Raw genomic sequence first — 23,097 nt, forward strand, 5'->3', positions numbered from 1 at the left:
GGCAGTAAAGGGATGTTCCTGCTGCTGGAGCAGTGAGGCTAGCTGTAGCCTCAGCTAAATGCTATGGAGAAAAAAAACAAACAAACATTGAATTTAATGATGCTGACGGACAACTTTCCCAAAAGCTGATGCTGAGCAGGTTCCTTCCTCTCTTCACCCCTGTTGTTTTTATAGCCTGCCTCTGTTCTGGGAGGCTGGGACCAGAGAAAAAGAGGATACAGATGAAAATATACGATCCTTCAGTTCCTCCCACAGAGAAGCAGCTGTCCTGCTTTTGCTTCGCTCCATCACATGGCACACGGCTGGAGCAGAAGCAGATCGTGTGCAAGCTGCAACATTTAAGCTTTGTTTTCAGGCAGCCTGCAGGACATGCTAACAGCTCCGACATTCACAGCACACGCTGTACCGACACACACTACGAGGACAACACAGTCACACATGGAGTTCACAGGCTGCACCAACACTGCTGCATCCGTCATTCATGCATCAAACAGTTTGGTGTTTTAAGGTGTGTCCATTCATACGCACACGTGCGTTTTCAGGTCCATTTGTGCTATTGATGTGATCGGCTTTCACTGGCATCCTGCTGCTGATCCAGTGGCACCGATCATCACACAGAGAAACACATTAGAGATGGAAGCTAATGGCTCAGCGTACCCTCTGTCCTGCTGTACAGTTGGTGAAGTATTATTATTTCCACATACAGTTCAGCTCAAAATTATTGATACCGATTGCTGATTTAGGCTTAAAATGATTTCTATTCAACCAAGAAGCTTGTTTCTGCGAGGCATCTATTATAAAATAGTGGAGGGTGTATCAGTTTTGAGGGGGGGAAAAATCAGTTTTTAATTAAAACTTCCAAGTAGAAAATTATTTTTATCCTTCTCAATAATCAGTGGAATTTATTTTTATTGGCTTTACAGCAGTCAAACCTTTCGTATAATTGCTGAACAGCTATTTGTCATTTTTCACTGGTATTTTGGATATTTATCATTGTTGACAATGATGTTTTGGGTTTGGAAAGCATTTTGCCAGCATCCTAATTAGGGATGCACAATATTTTTGGTCGATATCCGATATGCCGATATACTAAAACTCATTTGGCCGATAACCGATACCAATACCGATATTTTTTTCCTCTATACCTACTTACCTGGCTTTTTCTACTGTGGAATTAAAATACTGCATTATCTTTGTCGGTTTAGCCTTCCAGTATGTCTTCGTAGACAGTATGGGTTCCTTTTTAAATTGCTTTCTACGTATTTAATGATACTAAGAAAAGTCAACTTTAAGTAGTTTTTCCACAGTAGCAGCTTCTACACTGAAGAGTGTTTCTGTGGTTTCTAATCAGGGCCTGTGAAGCAAAAAGCTGAAGGATCCTCTTCCGTTAAATATCTTTAGAAAGGGCGAGAGCCAGCTGTTGACTTGGACTTTTTGTCCCAGATGTTAGAAGCAATGCGCTGGAATGTGAGATGCATCATGTTGTGCGTTGATTCATCTCTACACATCAAGACTCACAATGATGAGAATCCCCCAGCAACTTCTTCTGCTTAGTACATCCAGAGCCTCTCTACAGCTAATGAAAACCCATCTCTCAGGGGGCCTGCACTGTTACGGTCTGCTACAGCAGCTAATGGTCTTCCGTTTTGATGATCTCTTGCCAAACCACACTACAAAAATCAGGGACAAAAACTGCACAGGATTGTCAGGGTTTATAATATCAAGTACCAGGATTTGCTGCAAAAGGCTGCTTTCTGTTTCAGACTAGCCACACATATAAAACTCCTGCTTAATGTAACAGAGGCACAGTGTTGTTGTTTTTGTAAAACTGAGCCTGGATTGGTGGGTAAAAGCAGACTGCTTACTTTGTGTTTTTATTTAAACTGGTTTCAAGTAATGATGACTTAAAACCGTTCATTATTAAACTTTTGTTAAAGACTTTGAGATTCAAGACGAAGTTAACATTGGGATGTTGCTTGCATTGTCGGGTTGAGTTCCTGGTATTGTGAAAAATTATTTTTGCGCGTGTTTGTACTTCCATTATGGTCTCTACTGTTTCACAAAACAGCCTAAGCGCTTAAAAACAAATGTGCAGATGTTTTTTGTCAATAAAGTTAATGTTTATTAGTGTTAGGAAAATAAGCTGTTTCAAAAGCAGATCTAATCCGGAGACACTAACCTTCACCTAGCAATCCCAGTGAAGCCTAGCCTGTCACCTAGCAACCCAAGTAAACCTTCTGCACGTTTGGCTATGCGTAGTACAATGGCTGCCGGAAAAGACAAGGGTTTTGTTGTTGACTTGCCGTACAGAGACCACTTTCTGCATTTTTGTTGGCTGTGCATTAGGGTCCACTTTTGCTTTTGCAGTTGTTTTAAAATCTCATTATCTAAAATGATTTTCTGCAAAAAAAATAAAAAATGTAATGAATATGCCTATCCTGACCTGTTTAAGGAAGCATAATAGGTCACCTTTAGCTCGGTCTTTTAGGAACACTTTTCACATGTATTGGCAGAGCAGTGACTCAGAATCGTGTCCTCATCATGAGAGAAATGCAGAACACCTGAAGGACCCGGGACCGCGGGGATCATGTGACGCTGCAGGTGACTGGCAACCTGGACCGTGTGCTGCTGCCAAACTCCACAATGACCCAGAGAGCTGGAGGAACTGCAGGAGCGGTGGCTAGTTCTTCAGGAGAGGAGGCCTGTCATCCTGCCTGAGAGCCAAACTCCTCCTTTCAGCACATTTGACGAGATAACATTCCTTCTGGGAACTTTTACTTGTTTTCTCAGTGCTTATGTTCTCTGCTAGCTGTGACTCGGAGCCTTGAGTAATTTTCATCTGTCTGGTCTCATTAAAGATCACAGTGTCCTTTGATATGAAGCAGGTTAATTTTTGCATACGGTGCATTTGAATAAATTACAGCGCAGATATGTTGGTGTCCTGGTAGAGACTTGTAAAATGAGCTTTTAATGCAGCGGGATACAAACTCAAACCTTTTTAGCTGTCCAACATTTAATTTGAGGACATTTGTTAAAAATCCCATATTAACATGTTTTAACTAAATCACTTGTGGCCATGCCTTCTTTTTGTAATTTCTCTGAATTGTCCCTGTTCTTCTCTCTTTAGTTCGTCCCACAGGTTTTGTCTTTATGCTTTGGATCATTACCCTGTTGAAATACACAATTTTTTCAGTTTTGTGGGAGAATCTACCAGGTTTTTGTTTAATATATCCTGGTATTTCAAAGGTTTCAGCCACATGAACCTTTTCAAGGAACAAAAGTAGTTTTTCCTGGTTCTTCGCTTCGTACAAAGGGTCTAGACAATTGGCTGTTGAGAAACAGTTGGTTGCTGGAAGCGTCGACTCTGAAGTATTAAACATTTGGAACTGATTTTACCCAATCTCTAACATCTGGTCGTGATGTTTGAAATATACTCACTCAATTGTGAAGGAAGGTACGCTATGAAGCTTATCGGAAATTGAGTGTGCTGTAAACAACCGTCCTCAGCTGTGAAGAGAGAAGTGCCGATCTGTGCAACAACTCAATGTCATCATTCACAACTCTAATCTGTTCTCTGGTAGGCCAAACATGAAATTCATCCTGAGAAATTTAGCTCAATGAGAGAAATCCCAGACGGAGCAGTGAAGGGAGATGAGAATCAAGTGGCATTGCACAGGAAATTGATGGCAAACGTCATTGAGAAAGTACGGTCACATTCCCCGTTTGCTAAAGGCACTCTGGCTTCTATTCAGTCTAAAAACATGTTTATGCATTGCTGTTGGTACGGAGCGTCTCTGTGCTGCCCTGTGATGGATTGTCTCTCGCTTGGTGACCACAGGAAGAAGTCAGCCGCCCCCCATACACCTCGCAACCCAAATCAACACCCCACTCACGACCAAGGAGAAACAAGTGTAGACGACAGGATGGCATGTTGGACAGTCTTCAATTATTAAAACCCGTGAATGTTACCAACCTCCTCTGCTTTTGAAGTGATTGTGTATCTGTTTTATAGTGTAACCGCTGTAAAATAATCACAAGATACGACTTTAAGACACCAGACTGTAGTCGTCTCTAATTTCCACTAGAAAACAGGAAATCCCTCTTAGGGCTGATTACTGTTGTACCTTCTGTTGAATTTAGGGACTTTTAGTTGTTTTTTATTGTAATCCCTATGACAACACTATATGCATTCTTTCATATTATTGCCAAAACCCACATTGTCAAGCTGCTGAACCAAACTTTAGTCAACACTTCCTCATAGAGTAGATCAGTTCCGTATCAGCAGATGTAATTTACATCAGTTAACATCTTTTGGAAACGCTAAATTGACTCTAATGATGTTCTTAAGGTTTGTGGAAGAGATGCCCACAGCAACACAGATTCTCTACTGTACATAACAGTTAGCATGAGACGTTTCTTTACATCCTTACCAGGGGTAAATGTGGCAGATGATGGGGTAGATGATGTCCTCAATTATATGGCAGGTTTTATGTACTCGGTGAAGGCCTTGCAATAGGTACTCATGCTGATCAGGAGAAATTTAATCATGAACCTGACCTTTTATGACCGGCGGTCAGCTCCATCTCAATACTTTGATTAGATTGTTCTACGGTATTCACGCTAACTGCTGATGCCACGGCTCTGCTTTAATAGTTTAACATAATTGGCAAGCTTCTAATAGGCTATTGATTGAGCACCTCTTTTCCCATTGGAGCCTGACTTAAATCATAAGTAGGGTGTGTTTGTGTTTGCAGAAAACTCTCCAGAACTGCTCTATTTTTGTCAGCTGTGCCCTCGAAGATAACACACCACGTAATCTGTCTGTTTTTTTCCCTCTGATCCTGCGTAGTATCCAGAGAGTTTCCTCAAGCGTTTTCACTGGCAAACCCCCCAAAATCCACAAGACTTGCACACATCTGAAACCCAGCTCTTCCCCAGTTGAGTTCACTGATGGCCACGCGAACCTCACCACTTTAACCGTGATCTCATGGCGGAACCCGTTCTCCGGTGGCTTTTTTAAAGTGCCGTTCGTCGGCCAACGGTGGGAGGCAGGCCTCTCTGAGAGACAGTGCTGGCTTTCATAGCCGCCTGGCTCCGCTCCTGCGGCTCCCCCGCTGGAAACATGCGGCCTGGTGTTTTAGACTCGGGGAGTAATTGACTCAGGAACTCATAAAGAGGCGTTTCGCAGCAGGGTCGGCGCTCATCGTGCCAGCTCCCGTTGGGCGGCGCAGACACCGCTGCAGATGTTTTCAGAGTAGCAGCTCGCTACACCTGCTTCCTACGACACAATGAGTTGGTCCAATACAAAAAATAAATGGCGAAGTTTAAGCTTGTTGGGTTCTTGCAAAAATTTGTAAAAGTGCTTTAATGAACTACTACTGAAATATATTTGGGCTGTTGTAAAAGAATATTTTAGGAATCTAGTATTTTATTGATTATTTTTGATTAATCGAGTACTTGAGAAATATCTCTCTCTCTCTTTCATCTGCTCACCTGTGTAAATACACCTGCAGCGCTCTTCCCACCGTTAGCTTTCAAACAGTAACCAGGCAGTTTCAGGAGGAGAAAATTGCATACTCAGTGCAGTAATGAAGTCAAAACTATACAAGAAATATTTACATGTTCTATTTAAGATGAAAGTACATTCATCTGCAAACATGTTTTAGCTTCACCTAGTACAAACACACTAAAGGAATGCTATGCTATCGCATTCTAGGCAAAAAGATTTTTATCATCTTATTTGAAAAGGAAGTCAATTATTTGCATCTTTTAATGTATTTCTGATATTAGGTGATCTGTAGAATGTGCCACTTTATTTTTAATTCAGTTACTCATCAGATCAGTCGATTAATAAAATAATCCTTAGTTACAGCCCAAAGCTCAGCGTCCTCTACAACAAGCCATTCGTTGCTCTAGACCAGAGTCCGTATTGACTGGCGGTAGACGAGCGTACTGATGGGGTTTTTCTCCTCCTTTCTTTCTGTTTCTCCAGACTTTTACAGCATGGTGCAACTCACACCTCAGAAAAGCCGGCACGCAGATCGAGAACATCGAGGAGGACTTTCGGGACGGGCTGAAGCTCATGCTGCTGCTGGAGGTCATTTCAGGTAGAGAGCCCCGTTCCTAACCGGATTAGCCGGATGCAAACCGTGCTGCCGCCAGCTGCTTCAGGATAGATGGACGAGAATAGTTTGACATTTTAGAATTTTTTTACATTTCTTTTTATGTGTTTCTGCTATTGTTCGATTAATCGACCGATCAGCCTGCATTAGTGTTAAGTCAAGCAGAAAGGGCTGAGCTCTTCACTTGTTGATGTTAGCGGTGTTTTTTAGCTTCAGATGCATCCTTTGCTGCAGAAGATCCAGCGCTCACAAACGGAATGCTGTGTTTTTACACTTCAGGAAATGAAATTTTTATTTTCTTTTTAAAAAAATTTAATTTCTTTATTCATATTTTGTAATATGTTTTTAATAGTGTCTAAAATGAGCTTAAATGTTTAGATGAAAAGTCAGCAGAATGTGGACAATTTTTAGAATAACTAAAATTATAATTAGTTGCAGCCCGTAATATCAATAAAAGCTTGGAATATGTTGCTCTCTTTGCAATATTCGGCATAATATCAACATTTTTGATGGTATTGCAGTTTATTCAGATGCATCTGTAGAGGCTGTGTTTTCAAGTCGACCTATTTTCTCATTTCTAGTTTAGACTTCTGTAACAGGAGTGACAGAGCATTATAATTAACACTGGCAGACATTTGTAGTCAAAACTAGGTGGGAACAGTTCCCTGGTTATGTTTCTGAGTCCCTGAAAGCCGAACCATGTCGTCATCAGCGCTGCGTTTCTGGTTCCAGGTGAACGCTTGGCCAAACCAGAGAGAGGCAAGATGAGAGTCCACAAGATCTCCAACGTCAACAAAGCGCTCAACTTCATCGCCAGCAAAGGAGTGAAGCTGGTCTCTATCGGAGCAGAAGGTAAGCGATGCTGCAGAGAAAGAGAGAGATGAAGAACAGTCGTGGAGGGAAACACGACTGTTCAGTTTTCACTTAGATTGTCCACGAATGACTAATAAGGCCAAACAAATCCACAACTACTGTTCTGATGTAAAAAAACCCAAAAAAAACGTCCTGTATAATGTTCCCCCTCTCTCCCTCGTTACCATGGCAGGGCCGGTGGCTGCTGTGCTGTTTAATGAGATCCTTACCGCAAACTGCAAAGTCTTGTGTCGGTGTCGCTTTTGCTTTCACTGCACTTTATTAGAGTAGATCTCAGGATCAGCAAATCCCCCTCAGGAGCCGAGAGGCTCCTCGTCGTTTAGCGCAAATAACGTCCATCCTTCTGCCATTAGAGGCTAAGCAAGTCTTTAACTGCGCAAATGCTGCACTTCCTTCCTGCCGCCTACCGTCACAGCCTCGCACATGTCCTCTCACACGTTGTGGGATGACAGAATTTGCGTTTCACTTCAAGCGGGCAACGTTCTCACGGGTTCATTTAAGCAAGTTGCTTTAAAGAGTAAACGGTTTGTTTTCTTGAGTTTAAGGATGGTTGGGATTAATGCTGCAGCAACAAATCCTGCGGCGAACTGAAAATGTGTCGAGTTGCTTGAACGTGGACCATGTGGGATTGTTGAGGAAAACTACTTTGCTTACTCTGACAAATCCAGGCTTCAATGTCATCAGGTTGAGTTTTTTTAAAACATTTTTTTAAATGAAAAACTGCTGACAGTTGCTTTATTTTTTTATTATTGCGTGTCCTGTTCATGTGCTCCAAAATCTAAGAGATGCATGTCTGCATGTGATTGCATCAGTCAGTGATAATTTAACAAAGACGTAAGTGTTAAGTGAAGGTCTGAAATGATCAATACTGATGAATCAATTATTGATGTAATCGTCAACTAATTTAGTAATCGATCAATCGCTTACTGGAGTATACAGACTGCAAAACATGCCATTTGCTGAAACAACAACACAATCTGTGCAGTGTAACTTTTTTATTCAATTAATTGTCAGAATAATCTATTAAAATAATCAGCATCGCCTTGCATAGCATTCACATTTTGTTACGTTACAACCACAGACTTCATGAAATCGTGCATAATTGTGAAGCAGATGGAAAATGATGCATTCTTCAAGTCCTGCCACAGATTAACTGGATTCATTTGACAATTTGACGTATCAGCACCTCCTGCCATTGTGTCAGATGTTAAATAACATTTTCATGCCAATTTCTGATAATGCTGCTGCACTATCCTCAGGAACATGAAACAATATTTTTTCTAACGAGTAACAGATTTTGAATGCCTTTTGGTTATAATTAGGAAACGGTTAAGAGCAAAACCAAAAGCCGACCGTCATTTGTTTTTCAGTATTTTTGACCTGCGTATTGAATTCCCCGCTGGAATTAGGTCAGGCAGTTTGAGGCGATGTAATGTAATGTGGTACCGAAGTCAATCGAAGTACAAGAAGTCGATCTGACTGTAAACTCTTTTCATTTTTAATGGTAATGGTGCAGAGTAAGAAAAGGCTGTCATCTGTACGGACTGAGTGAACACACAGAGGGTACCGGGCGTGGTGACTGCTGAGTTTGGGCGACATATAGGAAGATAAGTACGAGGCAACAAGCCAAGAATTTATTTTTGTGAGTGAAGCGTGGACAGAGATGTCCATTTAACTAAGAAATACAAAGTGTAATGAGGGGTAAGATGTTTAGATCTGGTTATAAACCATAGTGATGAGCAGAATGCAATAACTGAAGAGACGGTGCAGAAGCATTTATATAAAATGTGAATTAAAGCAGTCACTCCAGAATGTGTGTTTTTTTGTGTGCTTTTTTTTTGTTGTTATTGTTGCGGCCTAAAACCGTTACACCTTTTTCCAAACCTTTGTGGTCAAAATTGAATATTTTTAAAGCTTCTATTTTTTCCCATAACATGGTCTTGCAAAATACGTTAAATTGTTGCACATAGCCGTCCTAAAAACGACAGGATTTTAACTTAGTTCATATAGAAACATGGAAAGTACATCTTCATGTACTTTCTTCAAATGGCACCCTTAATACGAATAAAGCCATGCCCTGAGCAGGGCAAAGTGTAACACCAACATGAACTCTATCAGCATAAACAAATACTGCAGAATTTCTTAAAATGAGTTTTGAAAAAAAAAAATATAAAGGAGGAAAAAAAAGAAGAAAAGAAAAAGGTCTGGCTTCAAGAGACGTCGTAAAACAGGAAGTTAAAATAGAAGGGGCTGAAGGGATTGGTCGAAATTCAGCCGAGTTGCAGTGATTGGTCAGAAAAGAATGAAACGTACAAAACAGTAAGGTGATTGGTCAGAGTAAACCAATCACTGAACAAACATTAAGGTGATTGGTCACCTTAATGTTGACCATCATTAATCCATTAATCGCAGGCAGCCCAAATTTTATTTTATTTTTATTGTCATTATTCTGTAGAAACCAATTTTCACTTTTACATTACAAGGTTTTTTCTGTACATTTTTTTTATTGGTTAAAAATGCTAATTTATGACCAACTATTTAAACAAAATGCCCATTTATGACCAACTTAATCACTTAATTATGATATATTTGTAAAAGAAATAAAATCGGTAGCACATCCAAGAGGATGGAAAAAATGTCATTTTAAAATTTCTTCTTTTTTGATGACCCAGGGTTGTTTTTTTTTTATGCCTTTCAAAATGTGTTTGTGATCTGTAACATTAAAGCATAATTTATCTGTAAGGGGGCATATACTTTATAATTACACTGTAAATGAGGTTAATTGTCATTTACACTCAGTCACAGTAACCGATTGATGCTTGGAGGTTTTTAATTATTATTAGTAGCATAACTTGGTAAAAGTTCACTAGAGGTGGGTTGTTACAGTGCAACAAAACCAGACAAGCATTGCAGACAGATTATCTTCCTGGTCATTCCCTCTCGCTGTGGCCTTAGCGCTGGGATGAGACCAGATGACTGGCAGGTCCACCAAACTGACCAGGGGGGGATGAAACGGAGACAGAGGAGGGGTATAGTTTCAAATCCCGTTAGGTGGATTTCTGCTCGTCACTCATGTTCGTTTGAGTTAATCTGAACATGATCTGCATGTGTCACCGGGAAGCGGCGCGCTTCACTTTTCCTGCCTGCTAATTCGGCGCGAGCCGCCTTTCACGGCGCGTTACGTCTCCAGACATCTGACTGGCATCTCGCAGTCAGCTCATCCGTCACGGCTGAGCCGCCGCGCTCCGAGCCTGATTGGATTAGCGGGACAAACAAACGATTATCTGGAGGCCGGCGAAAGAGGGTGACCTGGTAAAAGGGGATTTTCATTATGGACGGCACAGAGGTGGCTGGACTGAGGGCCGGTCCTTCACAGCCAGCTGCGGTTCATCTCATCAGCTCTGCGCTCAGGCCAAGCTTCGCGTGTTTCCTCTGGTGAAACTGGATTTCTGTCTGCAGTCACCTGACTGAGCAAATTTAAGCGGCTAAAAACATTAGGGTGACCATATTGGTGATATTGGTTAGCTAGACTAATTTGCTCTATTGAAATGTCAGTTTATTTTACCTTCTTCTAAATAAATCTAAGTAGATTTCAGTGTTCAGTTTAATAAGTTTTCCTCTTTCTTTGCAGGACATTCAGGTAGTTAATTACCCATTTGTGACCTGGAGCTAAACATGCACTGTGTCTTTAAATGTTTTAAAGGGGCAGTATTATGTAACTGTTTGAGCTTTACATCATGTTATAATGTTATTCCCTCATCAAAAACATACCTGGAGCGTTGCTTTGATTCTTCCATTCATGTACAAGAAGTCCTTTAATCTCCATGGCAACCACTCAGATGTGCAAAATGCCTGGGTGGACTTAGCTCTGCCTTTGAGACGTAGCTCCTCCTCAGAGCTGCAGTTTCTGAGCTCCCGTTTTACAGAGCAGCCCTCCCTCTTTCTCCGCTCCTTCAGACTAGCCAGCAGCAATTAGCAAACACCTGGTGGAACTGCGCATCTACTGAGCTCCTTATAGGAGAAACTTCTCAACGCAACGCTGGTAGACACGTTGAAGGGTTCATAGAGGAGCCATGTTGTGATGACTTTCTGAAGAGAGGAGGGGTTTCTTAAAGAGACAGAGCCCCACTTTTAAGGCGGTAAATTGCAGTCAGATTTCTTTTAAGTCATAATTAACACAGTTAATTGACTGTGTTGTAAAGTGGCACTGTGTGCCTAGAAGACACATAATACTGCGCCTTTAAAAAAAAACAACTAAACTAAAATATTTAAAAGCTTATACATTTAAAATTCACAGATGGAATAGATGTTTACCTTTAGTTTTTTTCCTTTTCAACTGCAAAGGATTGTTTTTTACCCAAAGATTGAAACAATCTCAACAAATCAGCAATCTATAATATTAATAAAGGTGCAGATCCTAAACTGTCGCGGCTTCCTTTGTGTTTCAGAAATTGTAGACGGTAACGCTAAGATGACCCTGGGAATGATCTGGACCATTATCCTTCGCTTCGCCATCCAGGACATTTCTGTGGAAGGTAGTGTGTGTGTTTTTAATTTTTGAAAAACGCTAGTGATGCCTGTGGTGTCTGAGAATATTTCTTGCCCTGACATGTTTAAAAGCCTCGGCAGCGGTTAGCCATCACTGTGACGGTTTATTTCATGAACAGGCATTTGTGTCTCTTTGTTGTGTTTGGGGGACATTTTTCATTGTTGCTCATTTTGCTTGTCGTTTATTGAAAATGACTCACTGCCTCGGTCTCTAGGCCTTTTGTAAATTATACTGTAGTAGGTGAGTTACTTTAATAACTTACAGTGAAAGTCGTAGAGTAAATGTCCCATTTGGTCAGCCTTAATTTGTATAGTCGGAGATTCTTTTGAGCGGTTAATTTCACAGTGTGGAAACGGCGCAGTACAAAACCCAGCTTTGTAACCGACGGTAACAGAAAAAGCACAAAACATCTGAGCCATTGCAGATGCTTCCTATTCTCTGTATCTCCACTTAATCCAGCACTAAACGGGGATTAGCCGAGTCGGTCGGCTGCAGGTCTGTCCGACTTCACAATGATCCCTTCTTCCCAACCACAGAGACGTCGGCCAAAGAGGGCCTCCTGCTGTGGTGCCAGAGGAAAACTGCGCCCTACAAGAACGTCAACATCCAGAACTTTCACATCAGGTAAAGTTGGAGGAACGTAACGAGTCACAGAAGAGGCAATAACTCACCTGCAGAGATTGAGGCACAGGAAAGTAGAAACAGAGTCAGCAGGGGCGTACATTTTTGACTTTATCTGTGCAGACTTACTGGAAGGTAGACTGTGGGCTGGTACTTCCAGTTGTATAATCTCTTCACTGTTTCCAGTTATTTTAAAATAATGTTGAAAGAAATCAACCTAACTGTAAAATCTTTTCATATTTTGACCTAAAATAACATCAGTGGACTTTGAGACTCTACAGCTGCACTTCAGCCTTTCTGGTGTTTATCTGCAGTGTATGGAAAAAAATATTCAATCCCCTCTGACCCTTTTAAAAACATTAAAACCACAAGTTCACATACACGTGTTGAGTTTAGACACTTTGCAGCGTGACGTCACGTGTGCAAGATCCCTCAAAAAACCTACCATTAATTAATCATTAACCATTAATTTTAGCTGTCAAGTTGTCAACATAGCAAGCTAGATCTTAAATATACACATAATATATAAAAGACAAGGCGACGCAGTGCTTTGCTACTATAACAAGTAGATAAAAAGGTCAGGAAAAAACTCTTAATTAAAAAAATAGTGAGGAAGCAGAACGTAGGTGAGTTATGCTAGCTTGACTTTGACAATCTCAACATGTAGCTGTGCTGTGGAATTCTGCATTTCAGTTCAGTTACGAAAAAAAAAGCGACCTACATGCCGAGTCTTACAGAGCATCATGGCAGGTGTTTAAATTAGCTAATCCTCCACTGCTGTGCTAGTTGATTAGCACAGCAGCAACCAATCTAGAACAAGAACCTGAATGTCCTGTTCTTTATGTGAGAAATGTTTGCATGACTCTTTTTGGTGTTGAATCCTGACACATTAGTAGCACGTTGTTGTAAGTCAGTTGCTATGACAACGAGTCTGTGTGTAGTGTAGCTACGCAGAGTACCGGTGGTTTTGAGTTGTTCTTTGGAGTTTATCCAGCGTTAGTTTTCTTTGCTGTGTTGCTCTGCACTGGATTAAATAATATCCAGATCTCATTTTGTTAACAGTACTGTCCTACCGCTGCAGCGTGGCTATGATGGCATGGAAAAGAATCGTCTTTTTGCCCTCCAGCGTTGTGCACATGCGTGAAATTTCCAGATGCAACCTGTGTTTGAATTCAGCCTCCCTGAGTCGATACTTTACTCTGTCGAACCACGTTTCTTTGCCTTTACATCTGAGTCCTTTGGGGTAGGTCTCTATAAGGTTCGCACATTTAGAAAGAAATTGTACCCACAGATTCACAATTAGAATTATGATGTCGAGACTTTGACTGGGTCAATCTGACTTGCGTCTTGATATAAACCCTGCTGTTGTCGCTGTGGGTGTATGTTTAGGGTAGTCGTCGTGTTGGAAGGTGAATCTCTGCCCCAGTCTCAAGTCTTTACCGCCTCTAACATGTTTTCTTCCAGTATTGCTCTGTATTTAGTTCCATCTGTCTTCCCATGACCTCTGACCTGCCTCCCCTTCTTTGCTGAAGAACAGCAAGCCCACAGCATGATGCTGTGGGCCCTCGCAAGTATATGAATTTCAAGTATTTTTGGTTTCTGTCAAGATTTCAAAGGAAATTATTTTGCTGCGTGCCGTTAATCAGAGCAGAACTGAAAACAAGAATGAAGACCAGGCCTGTTCCTTTAAACAAGGCCGGCCGATAAATAAATAAATAAATAAAGAGTGCAGGAAGAAATAATTTGCGCATCCCAGAAATGTTAAACATTTATTTTAGTAACAGCAGCCAAATCTGAAGGTGGGACCTGTTCGACCGGTGTCCGCTTCACAGAACACTCCCAATGGCTCCGTGTTGAATTATTGAAAGACGACCACTGCCACACTCAGATGTGGATGAAAGCTGAGGCGAGACGAAAAGGTGGAGCTGAGGTCATCTCAAGCGAAGGTATAAACGGAGCGCTGGGAGGAAAAAATGGATTGACTTTGATGTGGCCTTTCAGGGACAGATGGTAGCTTTACATCTCAGTCAGGAGATGAGAGGCAGAGGAGATCAGAGCTTTTTTTTACTGGAGGACTTCAGACATAAAAAGCGTTAAGTAGCCTTGTGAGAGATTTCCCCATGCAGCATGGAAACTTTTTATGGCAGGCGATAGATGTAAATAACCCGTCTTTGTTGCCTTGGAAGCACAAAGCATCGATTTTTCACAACTCCACATTGAGATGACGCAGTTTCTAAACCGACTGGCTTCAGAAGCAAGGATGCTAATCAATGAACCAAAAAGAGCCGAGCTAAAAATATGTCATCAAGGCAAACGGGGTCCTGTTAGATGTCTGAGTTTTCTGCTTGATTCAGTTTTAATATGGATATTTTAAACTGACTGTCTGTAAATTGATCTTTTAGTTTCCTTAGCTGTAGTAGAAATATGTCGTATGATTGGGAGAAATGGTGGAAGCTAACAAGCTAATCAGATGTGCGCGAGTGACGCGGGGAGAAGAATTGTACATTTTGGAAACAAAGATTATTTTAAAAGGTTGCCAACATTTCCAAATCTAACATGCAGTGGTGAGCACCGCTTGCTAAAACGTTTGTTGCGCTAACTCTAAAGCACTAATTATAAACATTAGTTCCACCAATGCATACTATACTATGCCAGCATAGTATTTAGCAGGAGCTACTGCTAAAGCCCTAAGCTCATCCTTAAATGTTGAAATAAGAGCATGAATATAAACTTCTCCTTAAAAATTGTAACAGTCGATAACCAAGACTTAAACACAGATGTTGAACTTTTTAGTTTTGAAGAAAAGAAGCAAAAGTAAATTAGTGCTCTAGAATTTGTCCAGATACTAAACTTTGACAAAGCTAATCTCTGAGTTTCATTTTAAACACTTTGATACTGAAAATGTCTAATTAAGTATCAGCTTTTACACCGAACAGTGTTGTTAGCATAACCCGTTAACATAATTAGGTATGATATATTCTCTGATGAGAAAAATATTCAACTTCGGAGTCAAACTGGATGCTCAGCGGTAAGATCTCCTTCAGTCATGTTGTCTAGGGGACAGACGGGGTTAAACACACATGGACAGAGCCAAGTTTATCACCAGTACAAAGAGAACGTGAAGTTATTGGCAGCAATTTCTGACTTTTTAAAAATGTTTTTCTCACTTTCCTCCTCACCAAAGTTTCTCCACTCTGCTTTTTTCAGCTGGAAGGACGGCTTGGGCTTCTGTGCACTCATTCATCGACACCGTCCAGAACTCATAGACTACGGGAAACTGCGCAAGGTGAGTGAGTTTACTTACTCCCCTAAAGCTACACTAATAACTCAGAAAAGGCCTGCTGATCTAAAAAGTGGAAAATCTTGTAGCAGGTTTTTTTTCCCCCTTTTGCCTAGAAGCTGAGTTTAACGGTCACTATGGTCTGCTTTTGACAGGATGACCCCATGACCAACCTGAACACGGCCTTTGACGTGGCAGAGAAGTACCTGGACATCCCCAAAATGTTGGATGCAGAAGGTGAGCTGGCGTGAAACTCAAATTGTGAAAGAATGAAATGGAAACCAGACAATTTCGCACACTAGAAAACCAAAACATGCTCCTTCTGAAGAGCCGTTTAGCCAGATCAAAGTTCACAGAGGGGACAAAGAGGTCACCACAAATCAAATATTCTTTTTTTTTTATATATATACTTTGCACTCTGACATCTGGCAGCCATGCTCTGCAGAGGTGTGCAAAACGAGCCAACCTTCTTTAAAAGTTTAGTACCGAGTCACGCCAGCTGGCTCTGACTTGGTTGCATTTAAAAGTATTGTTCACTCTCAACAACGACTGAACAAAAACCAGAGTGAATGAAGCTGGCAGCTGGAATGTCTTCGTCTGTCATGTCTGCAGACTTTCCCACATTTTGGATCGCCACAAGCCGCAACATATTTTATTGGGATTTCACCACAGATACCTGATTAGATTTGGATCTGGGCTTTGAATGGACCATTCTGACACATAAACAGGCTTTGATCTAAACAAATCCATTGTAGCTCTGGCTGTGTGTTTTATGTCTATTCTCGTAATATTCGACTTTATGCTTATAATTTCATTTTCTTAGCATGGCCCTAATACTCAGTTGTAGAATACAAATGCAAGCCACACTTTTCAGATCTCTTTAAAAGAAAAAAGAAATCCATGTGTCCTTTTCATTTCCCTTTACAGTTGTACACCATATGTGTTAGCTTGTCACATGAAATCCCAATAAAATACGCCGACCCTTGTGGTTTTCGTGGTATAATATCTTTTACATGAAGCCGGCCTTCCTCTGCCGTCTGAAGGAGCATGTTTTGGGGTTTCGTGTCACAGCTGTGCACACAGTGAGGATATTTTCTGCGGAATGTAAACAGGCGCTTGTCTTTCGTACAAATAAACGAAGCCTCACTGACGTCAACGCTGCATCTCCAAATACGGTTTCCTCTTGTGCGAAGGACAGAATCAGGATTCAAACCCTCGCCTCTGGTCTGTTTTGCTCTACAATTAACATGATGAGCTCCACTTCTAGTTCCTTCATTTGACTCCCTCATGCCCCCTCCACCCCACATCCGCCCTCCTGACCTCCTCTCTTCCCCACAGACATTGTAGGCACTGCCCGTCCGGATGAGAAGGCCATCATGACCTACGTCTCTAGCTTCTACCACGCCTTCTCGGGCGCCCAAAAGGTATCCTGGATGCAGAGTCCTACCCTGTCCTCCCCTTTTTTTCCCCCCTACCTGTCTGCGTGTGTGTGTGTGTGTGTGTGTGTGCAGGTGTCTCTTAACAGTACTCTTTTCTCTGCAGTGCACAGCGCTCCTTTACTTTCCGCATGGTTCACGCCACCACAAAATGCATGATGGGACTACGTCTTGTGTTGTCAGAGGCGATGAGCGCAGGCGGGCCTCCAGTCTACCTTGTTGTTTCGCCAGTCGTTTCGAGCTTCCTCTCGCTAAAACGGAGCGCCGAGCGGAGCGCCTCTGATCTGCATGACGGCGATCGTCTGCAATAACTGACCGCGCGGTTGACACAAATTCGCCTGACGTCTCTCGCCGCCGCAGGAGGGGAAATGTACCCGTTTAAACAGACAGCTCTGTTTAACCTTCAGAGCGACGGCTCGACTAGAGAGTGGAGGAGGTAGTGAGTGAAACAAAAACTGGCATTTAAAAGTCAAAACAGTGATGCTTTAGCAGGCTTTAATGGCCGTGGCCCGTCTGGTTTCAGCGTTTCTGTCAGTCTTCCTCCTTTTCTAAGAGAAAGACTGGCTGGGTAATGAATGACACTTTTCTCTGACAGCTGCTGTAATCTCAGCAACTCTTTTAAGCAAGTCGACTAAAACAATTCAGTGTTTATAACCAAACTGAGAGACGTCAGACTGCAGCTGGACAGCTGAAGGCGTCACAGATCAGAGTTTGACTTTAAACACAAATAAAAACGCTACCATCATTGTTTTTTTTGTTTGTTTGTTTGTTTTATTTTCATTGTGCTCCCCACTGGAAACCTCGAGTTGACTGGAGGACCCATGTGACTCATGATTGCGCCCCCTGCTGGCCCCTTTTTGTTCTCTGCACACTTTTACTCTGCATTTTTCTCCTCTGTCCTCTCTCCCTTTTCCTCTGTTCCTCGGACAGACATCATTAGCACCTTGAGGCCAGATGAGAAGGCCGTCATGACTTATGTGTCGTGTTACTACCACGCGTTCTCAGGCAAGCAGAAGGTGAGAATTGAGCCAAAAGAGCCAACAAGTCCAAGAAAAACGTGTCCAGCGAGTTAGTAGGAAAATGACAGCGTCTGTTTGTGTAGCACTGTTTTAGCACTAACAGTAGTTCACCCTGAGTGTTGAAATGGTGAAAGCACTGCGTAAGGAAAGCGAAATTCTGAGCAGATTGTTTTTGCTTTTTTTTTTGTCTATTCTGCTGAAGTTGTTAAAGTTTAAATACAGTCACTGTTGTATTATTGTTAGTTTTTCATGATGGATTGAGTTTTTCTTTATTCTGGGATAGCATGATAACTCAACAAGTAACTTAAAAAAACAAAAACAAAGCAAAATAAATTTGAACTTGCGAACTAATTAGAATTTACTGTGAATTATCTCTAAATCAGACCGGGTCAAATTATTGCAGAGCTCCTACACAGTCTTGAAATCTGGAAAATAATTAAATGTTTTGCATGAATATGGAAAAAAAAATTTTAGTAGTTACGGAATAATGCTTTATTTCCCAGAATTTGTTGCTTATTCTACTTTCTTCCATGTTTAAAAGAAAAAAGTCTAATAGTACTCAACAAATATGGTGGTGTTTTTTGACATTGTTTCCTATTAAAATGTTTTGCTTCATCTTTATGTTGCCAAATTACACCTTGATTCTAACAATTTACCCATCAGTAGTGAATCGCAAATTGAATGCCTTCAGAAATGGGGACGCACAGATAAAAATCGACCGGCTGATAAATGGACTCTGGTTTCCTTCATTTTGGGAGATCGGCGATAATCTGATACTTGAATTGGAAACTGATCTAATCTGCCTCTGCAAAGGTCTGAAAATCCACCACCGTCCTTTTATCTCCGCTGTTAGAGAGGGCAGAATGACAAGTTTCCACACCAGATCACGTCTGTACATGATTGGCTAAAAATAGTCACATCACTGTTCTCAACTTAAAAAAACTTTCACTAAATTCCAGACAAAAAAAAAAAAAAGTGTATCGGCCAAAATCGAAAGGTATGTGTTTGACCAGGAACCTGCAATCAGTGCACTGCAATTCAAAAACCAAAGTGGAGCTGTTACTGGTTCCGCTGGACCCTGTGGTAATTAAACTGGGTCTGAAATACCAAACCGGGCCCTGAAACCGCTTCTTAAATAAAGGTGCAGAACCGTGGCTTTAGAGAATCTGCGTCTGTTTTGGGTCATTTGGTTAAAATTTGCTTTCTCTTTGGTGATCCCACTTTGAAACTTGTTATGGCACGGATAAATCAGGGTAACATCAAACTCAACTCCATTCCCTTAAAAAACTATTATTAAAAGCCAGGAAAACAAACTTTTTAAAAAGCTCCAACATTTCTGGTAAGAACAGCTAAACATTCAGCCAGAACTATGCCAGGACGGCATCTTTACAACTTGCTAAAAGGCTTTTTGACAAAAATAATCACTTAGGTCATTTAAGCCCAATGAGGGTATACTCTGTAAACTGACAGTAAATCAATGCAACATTCAGCGGCAGCGTCTGACAAAAGATTTAAGTGTAAAACATCATGACAAAGATTGGGCTGGATCTCTGTCGTGAACAATAACTCAGGACATCCTGTTAAATCCGCTGTCCTTAAAATCTTCCTGGGATCGTCTCCTAGGGCGACAGACTCTCCTGACAAGCCTGAACCCGTCCGCCGTCTGTTAGTTTTCACATAAAAACGAGGAGCTTTTTTTTTTTTTTCCTTCCTCCTCCTGTCTAGTACCTCAGATTGCAGCCTGTGGGCAGAAATCTCCCCATAAACACTATGAACCTCACATCACTGCACTGGTTTGTACATGGAAATTATCACCAGGCTTTTTATTACGTTAAGCTGCAAACAAGCCTGTTTGCTATTAAGGCCTGTTGTAGTAACAGACGAAACTTGCTGAAACTCTTTGTATTTTAAGTTTAATTGGATTTTACACTCCAAAAAAAAAAAAAAAAACACACACACACATTCTTACCAAGTATTTTTAATTTAGCTTCTAGTGACAATACTTGAAATGAGACAAAGCTAAACTAATAACATTGGAAAATGTCTTATTAGAAGTGCCATTGGAACCAGCACATTTTCATCAATGTTAAGGAATTAACAAGCCCCCGTATCTTGCTGAAAAGTTGTTTGTAAGTTATTTTTGTCTTAGCTCAAGTGAACGAACATATTTTCACTAGAAACTAGACCAAAAAATACTTTTTTTGTTTTCACGAAGCTTTACACCGCAGCCATGAAACAGAAGCTTTACATCTTCATGTAGGTAGATTTATTACCAAATGTGAAATGTATTGCTACGTTCAGTCAGCCTTCACACAACACTTTGTCCACAGCGGCTTCCTGAATGAAAGGTTTCAGTTTTAGCTCTAATCAGCAGTTCTTGCTCTCCGCCAGAACAGCAAGCAGCATGAAGGAGGTCGGGGCTCTCGGCTAAGCGGCCCAGTCGTGCAAACATTTGCTCACAGAAGCACAACCTGCACATCCTGGCTCTCCTTTTAAGGCCGCTCCTCTTAGAGGGAATCTCGGACCGAGCCAAGTTTTCCTTGTGATGTTTGGACAAAGGAAAGCTGGAGGCAGCCCTCCATGTGGGATGCGAGCCTCCGAGCCGTGAAAGAGGTTACGAGTTTTGAGACTTCGGTTTTTATCTGCACTTTATGTAAGGACATGTCTGCGATAGCTTTTAATCTCTCTTAATTTCCTTTAATTTTAAGGCACAAGCCTCTAAAATCCCAGTTACAAACTTTTTTTGTCTTTCTTTTCTCAACCAAATCAGCTTTATTTTTTACACTTTGCATGCTGCTGTAATTGCTGCCTTTTACTTTTTTTTTCAATGCATACATTTCACACACACAAAAAGCAAATTGGTTTATTTTTTTTAGTTCTAAATTTGAACAAATACCATTTTACGGGGCTTTACAACATATAGAGGTCCAATTTAGAGCAACTTACGTGTTATATATAATCCATATTCAGTTCAAATAAATCCAGATCGTTCCAGTGCAGTCTAAACATATTCACATTCTAGATCCAGTCCACTTTCATTCCTTCCTAAATATACAGCTCATATAATGCCAGCTGGTATTACATTGAGTTATTGATTTTTACAGCAATCCCTTATATTAAGCAAATATCGTTTCATACATTCAAACAGCTTGTAAATAAATGGTCTTCTTCCATTCTCCTCATTCTTTATTTATATTTTTACTATTTTATAGATTTAAAAAAAATCTCTCTGTATTGTATCTCAGTAGTAAGGATGTAACATGTTAGTGGTGCAGATATCGACATGTGTTCATGGCTAACGTTTCCATGCTACAGTTCTTTAACGTTGTAAAACGTTGTTCTTTAACGTTTTAAAGAACAACGTTTTACAACGTTAAAGAACGTTTTACAAACGTTAAAGAACGTTTTACAAAACGTTCTTTAACGTTTGTAAAACGTTCGTTACACATTCGTGTAACATGAATCCTGCCTCGTACGTTATGATTTTTAATTAGCTTTGCTAAGCTAGCGAGGGTTTTAACTAGCTTTGCTAAGCTAGCGAGCGTTTTAATTAGCTTTGCTAAGCTAGCGAGGGTTTTAACTAGCTTTGCTAAGCTAGCGAGCGTTTTAATTAGCTTTGCTAAGCTAGCGAGGGTTTTAACTAGCTTTGCTAAGCTAGCGAGAGGAGTAAAGCAGCTGGACACGTTCAGCAATCAGCCAATCAGAAAAAATGAAGATGGCAAATAACATTTGAATGGATTACTGTAACTTATATTTTACAATAATGATTGAAAAACAAAATTTGATTAAAAAAAATGTATATATATATCAAAAAAAATTCTGATAAGCAAAAAAAGTTTTTATTTTTATATATAATTTACTAGTCGTTTTCTGAGGCCCCTCTTTGAAAGGCAATGCTCTAGATTACACTTTTTTTCTCTGTTTATTTATTTTTTTAGTTTTAATATAACACAAACCGAGAGTCGTCCTGATTCCATCAATTTCGGAGCGCTTGCTGATTAATCGCTCGATTTCCCCGAAGCGATTCCCCTGGTAATTCTCTGTGGGCGGTTCGGATTAATTTATCGCAGCCAAACGTCAAAAGAAAACAAACAACAACACTTTAACTTCGCAGAGCCTTCTTCGGATAGACGTGCGTGGGTGTCGTAGACGGCTGAACTCACGTTGTTTCTTGCTTCGCCCTGGTGGTTTAGGCGGAGACGGCGGCCAACCGGATCTGCAAGGTGCTGGCGGTGAACCAGGAGAACGAACAGCTGATGGAGGACTATGAGAAGCTGGCCAGTGATGTGAGCATTCCCCGCTTCTTTCCCTCCGTTTTGCCTCCTCATCTATTTCATTTCCCGCTCTCTGAGCTGCATCCCCGCCCTCTCCACCCTCGGGGGATGTTCGTGCTGCGTTCAGGTGCAGAGAAGGCGGATCATGCTAAACAAGCCAGACAAAATAGGACTTGTATTGAGTTCTGTGCATTGTGCAACACTTGTGATTGTTATCAAATCATACTGCAGCCTTTTTAAAAACTGTTTTACGTGTTGCAGTCTGTGGACTGTCTGCTGTTTATGCAGGCTTAAACTAGAACTAGTTGCCAAGGAACAAGCTTACACGTCTACAATTACCAACTCACTACACCAAAATTCTTATAAACACAGTGGCTTTCAGAAATATTCACACACTTTGAATTTTTACAAACTCCACTGTATTTTATCGGGGTCTGCAACAGCCATCTATGCCCTCAGTCCTCCGATGTAAACCAGTTTAGAGTCTCAAAACAACTTGGATATTTATGATGAATATCTGCCAAAGGACATTTTTAAAGAGCCACAATTATATTTCTATTTTAAAGATTTCAAATAAGGGGAAAACAAAACAAAAGAGAGGAGGGTAACATTTTCTTCAATTGGGATAATGATGTCATTTGTGGAAAACTAACGACAAGATTAGATCTAAACATATTTCACTGGTATTTTGTTTTTTTCTCATTCCCCTGTGGGAATTCATTACAATTATTCCATGAAAAAAACTCGCATTTATTATATTTATATTTTTTTAAAATAGCACAGCAGCATGTGCATATGTGTTTGGAGAAACTTTAATTTGCTCCTTGCCTGTAATTTTAAGCAAATACAAATACAAAGTATACAAAAAAAATAAATACAAAAATGGAATGTAGCTTGAATCAAGGTAAAATACAAAAAAAATG

At 40.8% G+C, this 23,097-nt stretch overlaps 1 protein-coding gene and 1 long non-coding RNA gene across 6 annotated transcripts in view; both read left to right on the plus strand.

Annotated features, from left to right (window-relative positions):
* actn1 (actinin, alpha 1) overlaps positions 1–23,097 on the plus strand; it is a 59,527-nt gene that overhangs the window by 25,622 nt on the left and 10,808 nt on the right. For 3 of the 5 annotated variants that reach the window (XM_032548027.1, XM_032548029.1, XM_032548030.1), the window contains exons 2-9: positions 5,993–6,107; positions 6,855–6,974; positions 11,444–11,530; positions 12,081–12,168; positions 15,373–15,451; positions 15,601–15,682; positions 16,784–16,869; positions 22,094–22,186. In XM_032548027.1, the coding sequence (XP_032403918.1) occupies positions 5,993–6,107; positions 6,855–6,974; positions 11,444–11,530; positions 12,081–12,168; positions 15,373–15,451; positions 15,601–15,682; positions 16,784–16,869; positions 22,094–22,186 (750 nt within the window). Of the gene's footprint in view, positions 1–5,992; positions 6,108–6,854; positions 6,975–11,443; positions 11,531–12,080; positions 12,169–15,372; positions 15,452–15,600; positions 15,683–16,783; positions 16,870–17,811; positions 17,898–22,093; positions 22,187–23,097 lie in introns of all 5 variants that reach the window. The other 2 variants (XM_032548028.1, XM_032548032.1) reach the window with 1 other exon arrangement.
* Positions 17,904–21,990, plus strand: LOC116709496 (uncharacterized). The gene is made up of 2 exons (XR_004336880.1): positions 17,904–21,413; positions 21,559–21,990. It is a non-coding gene; the product is annotated as an uncharacterized LOC116709496 (long non-coding RNA).

Source organism: Xiphophorus hellerii, chromosome 19, assembly GCF_003331165.1.
Source record: "Xiphophorus hellerii strain 12219 chromosome 19, Xiphophorus_hellerii-4.1, whole genome shotgun sequence".
Classification (NCBI taxonomy): Eukaryota; Metazoa; Chordata; class Actinopteri; order Cyprinodontiformes; family Poeciliidae; genus Xiphophorus; species Xiphophorus hellerii.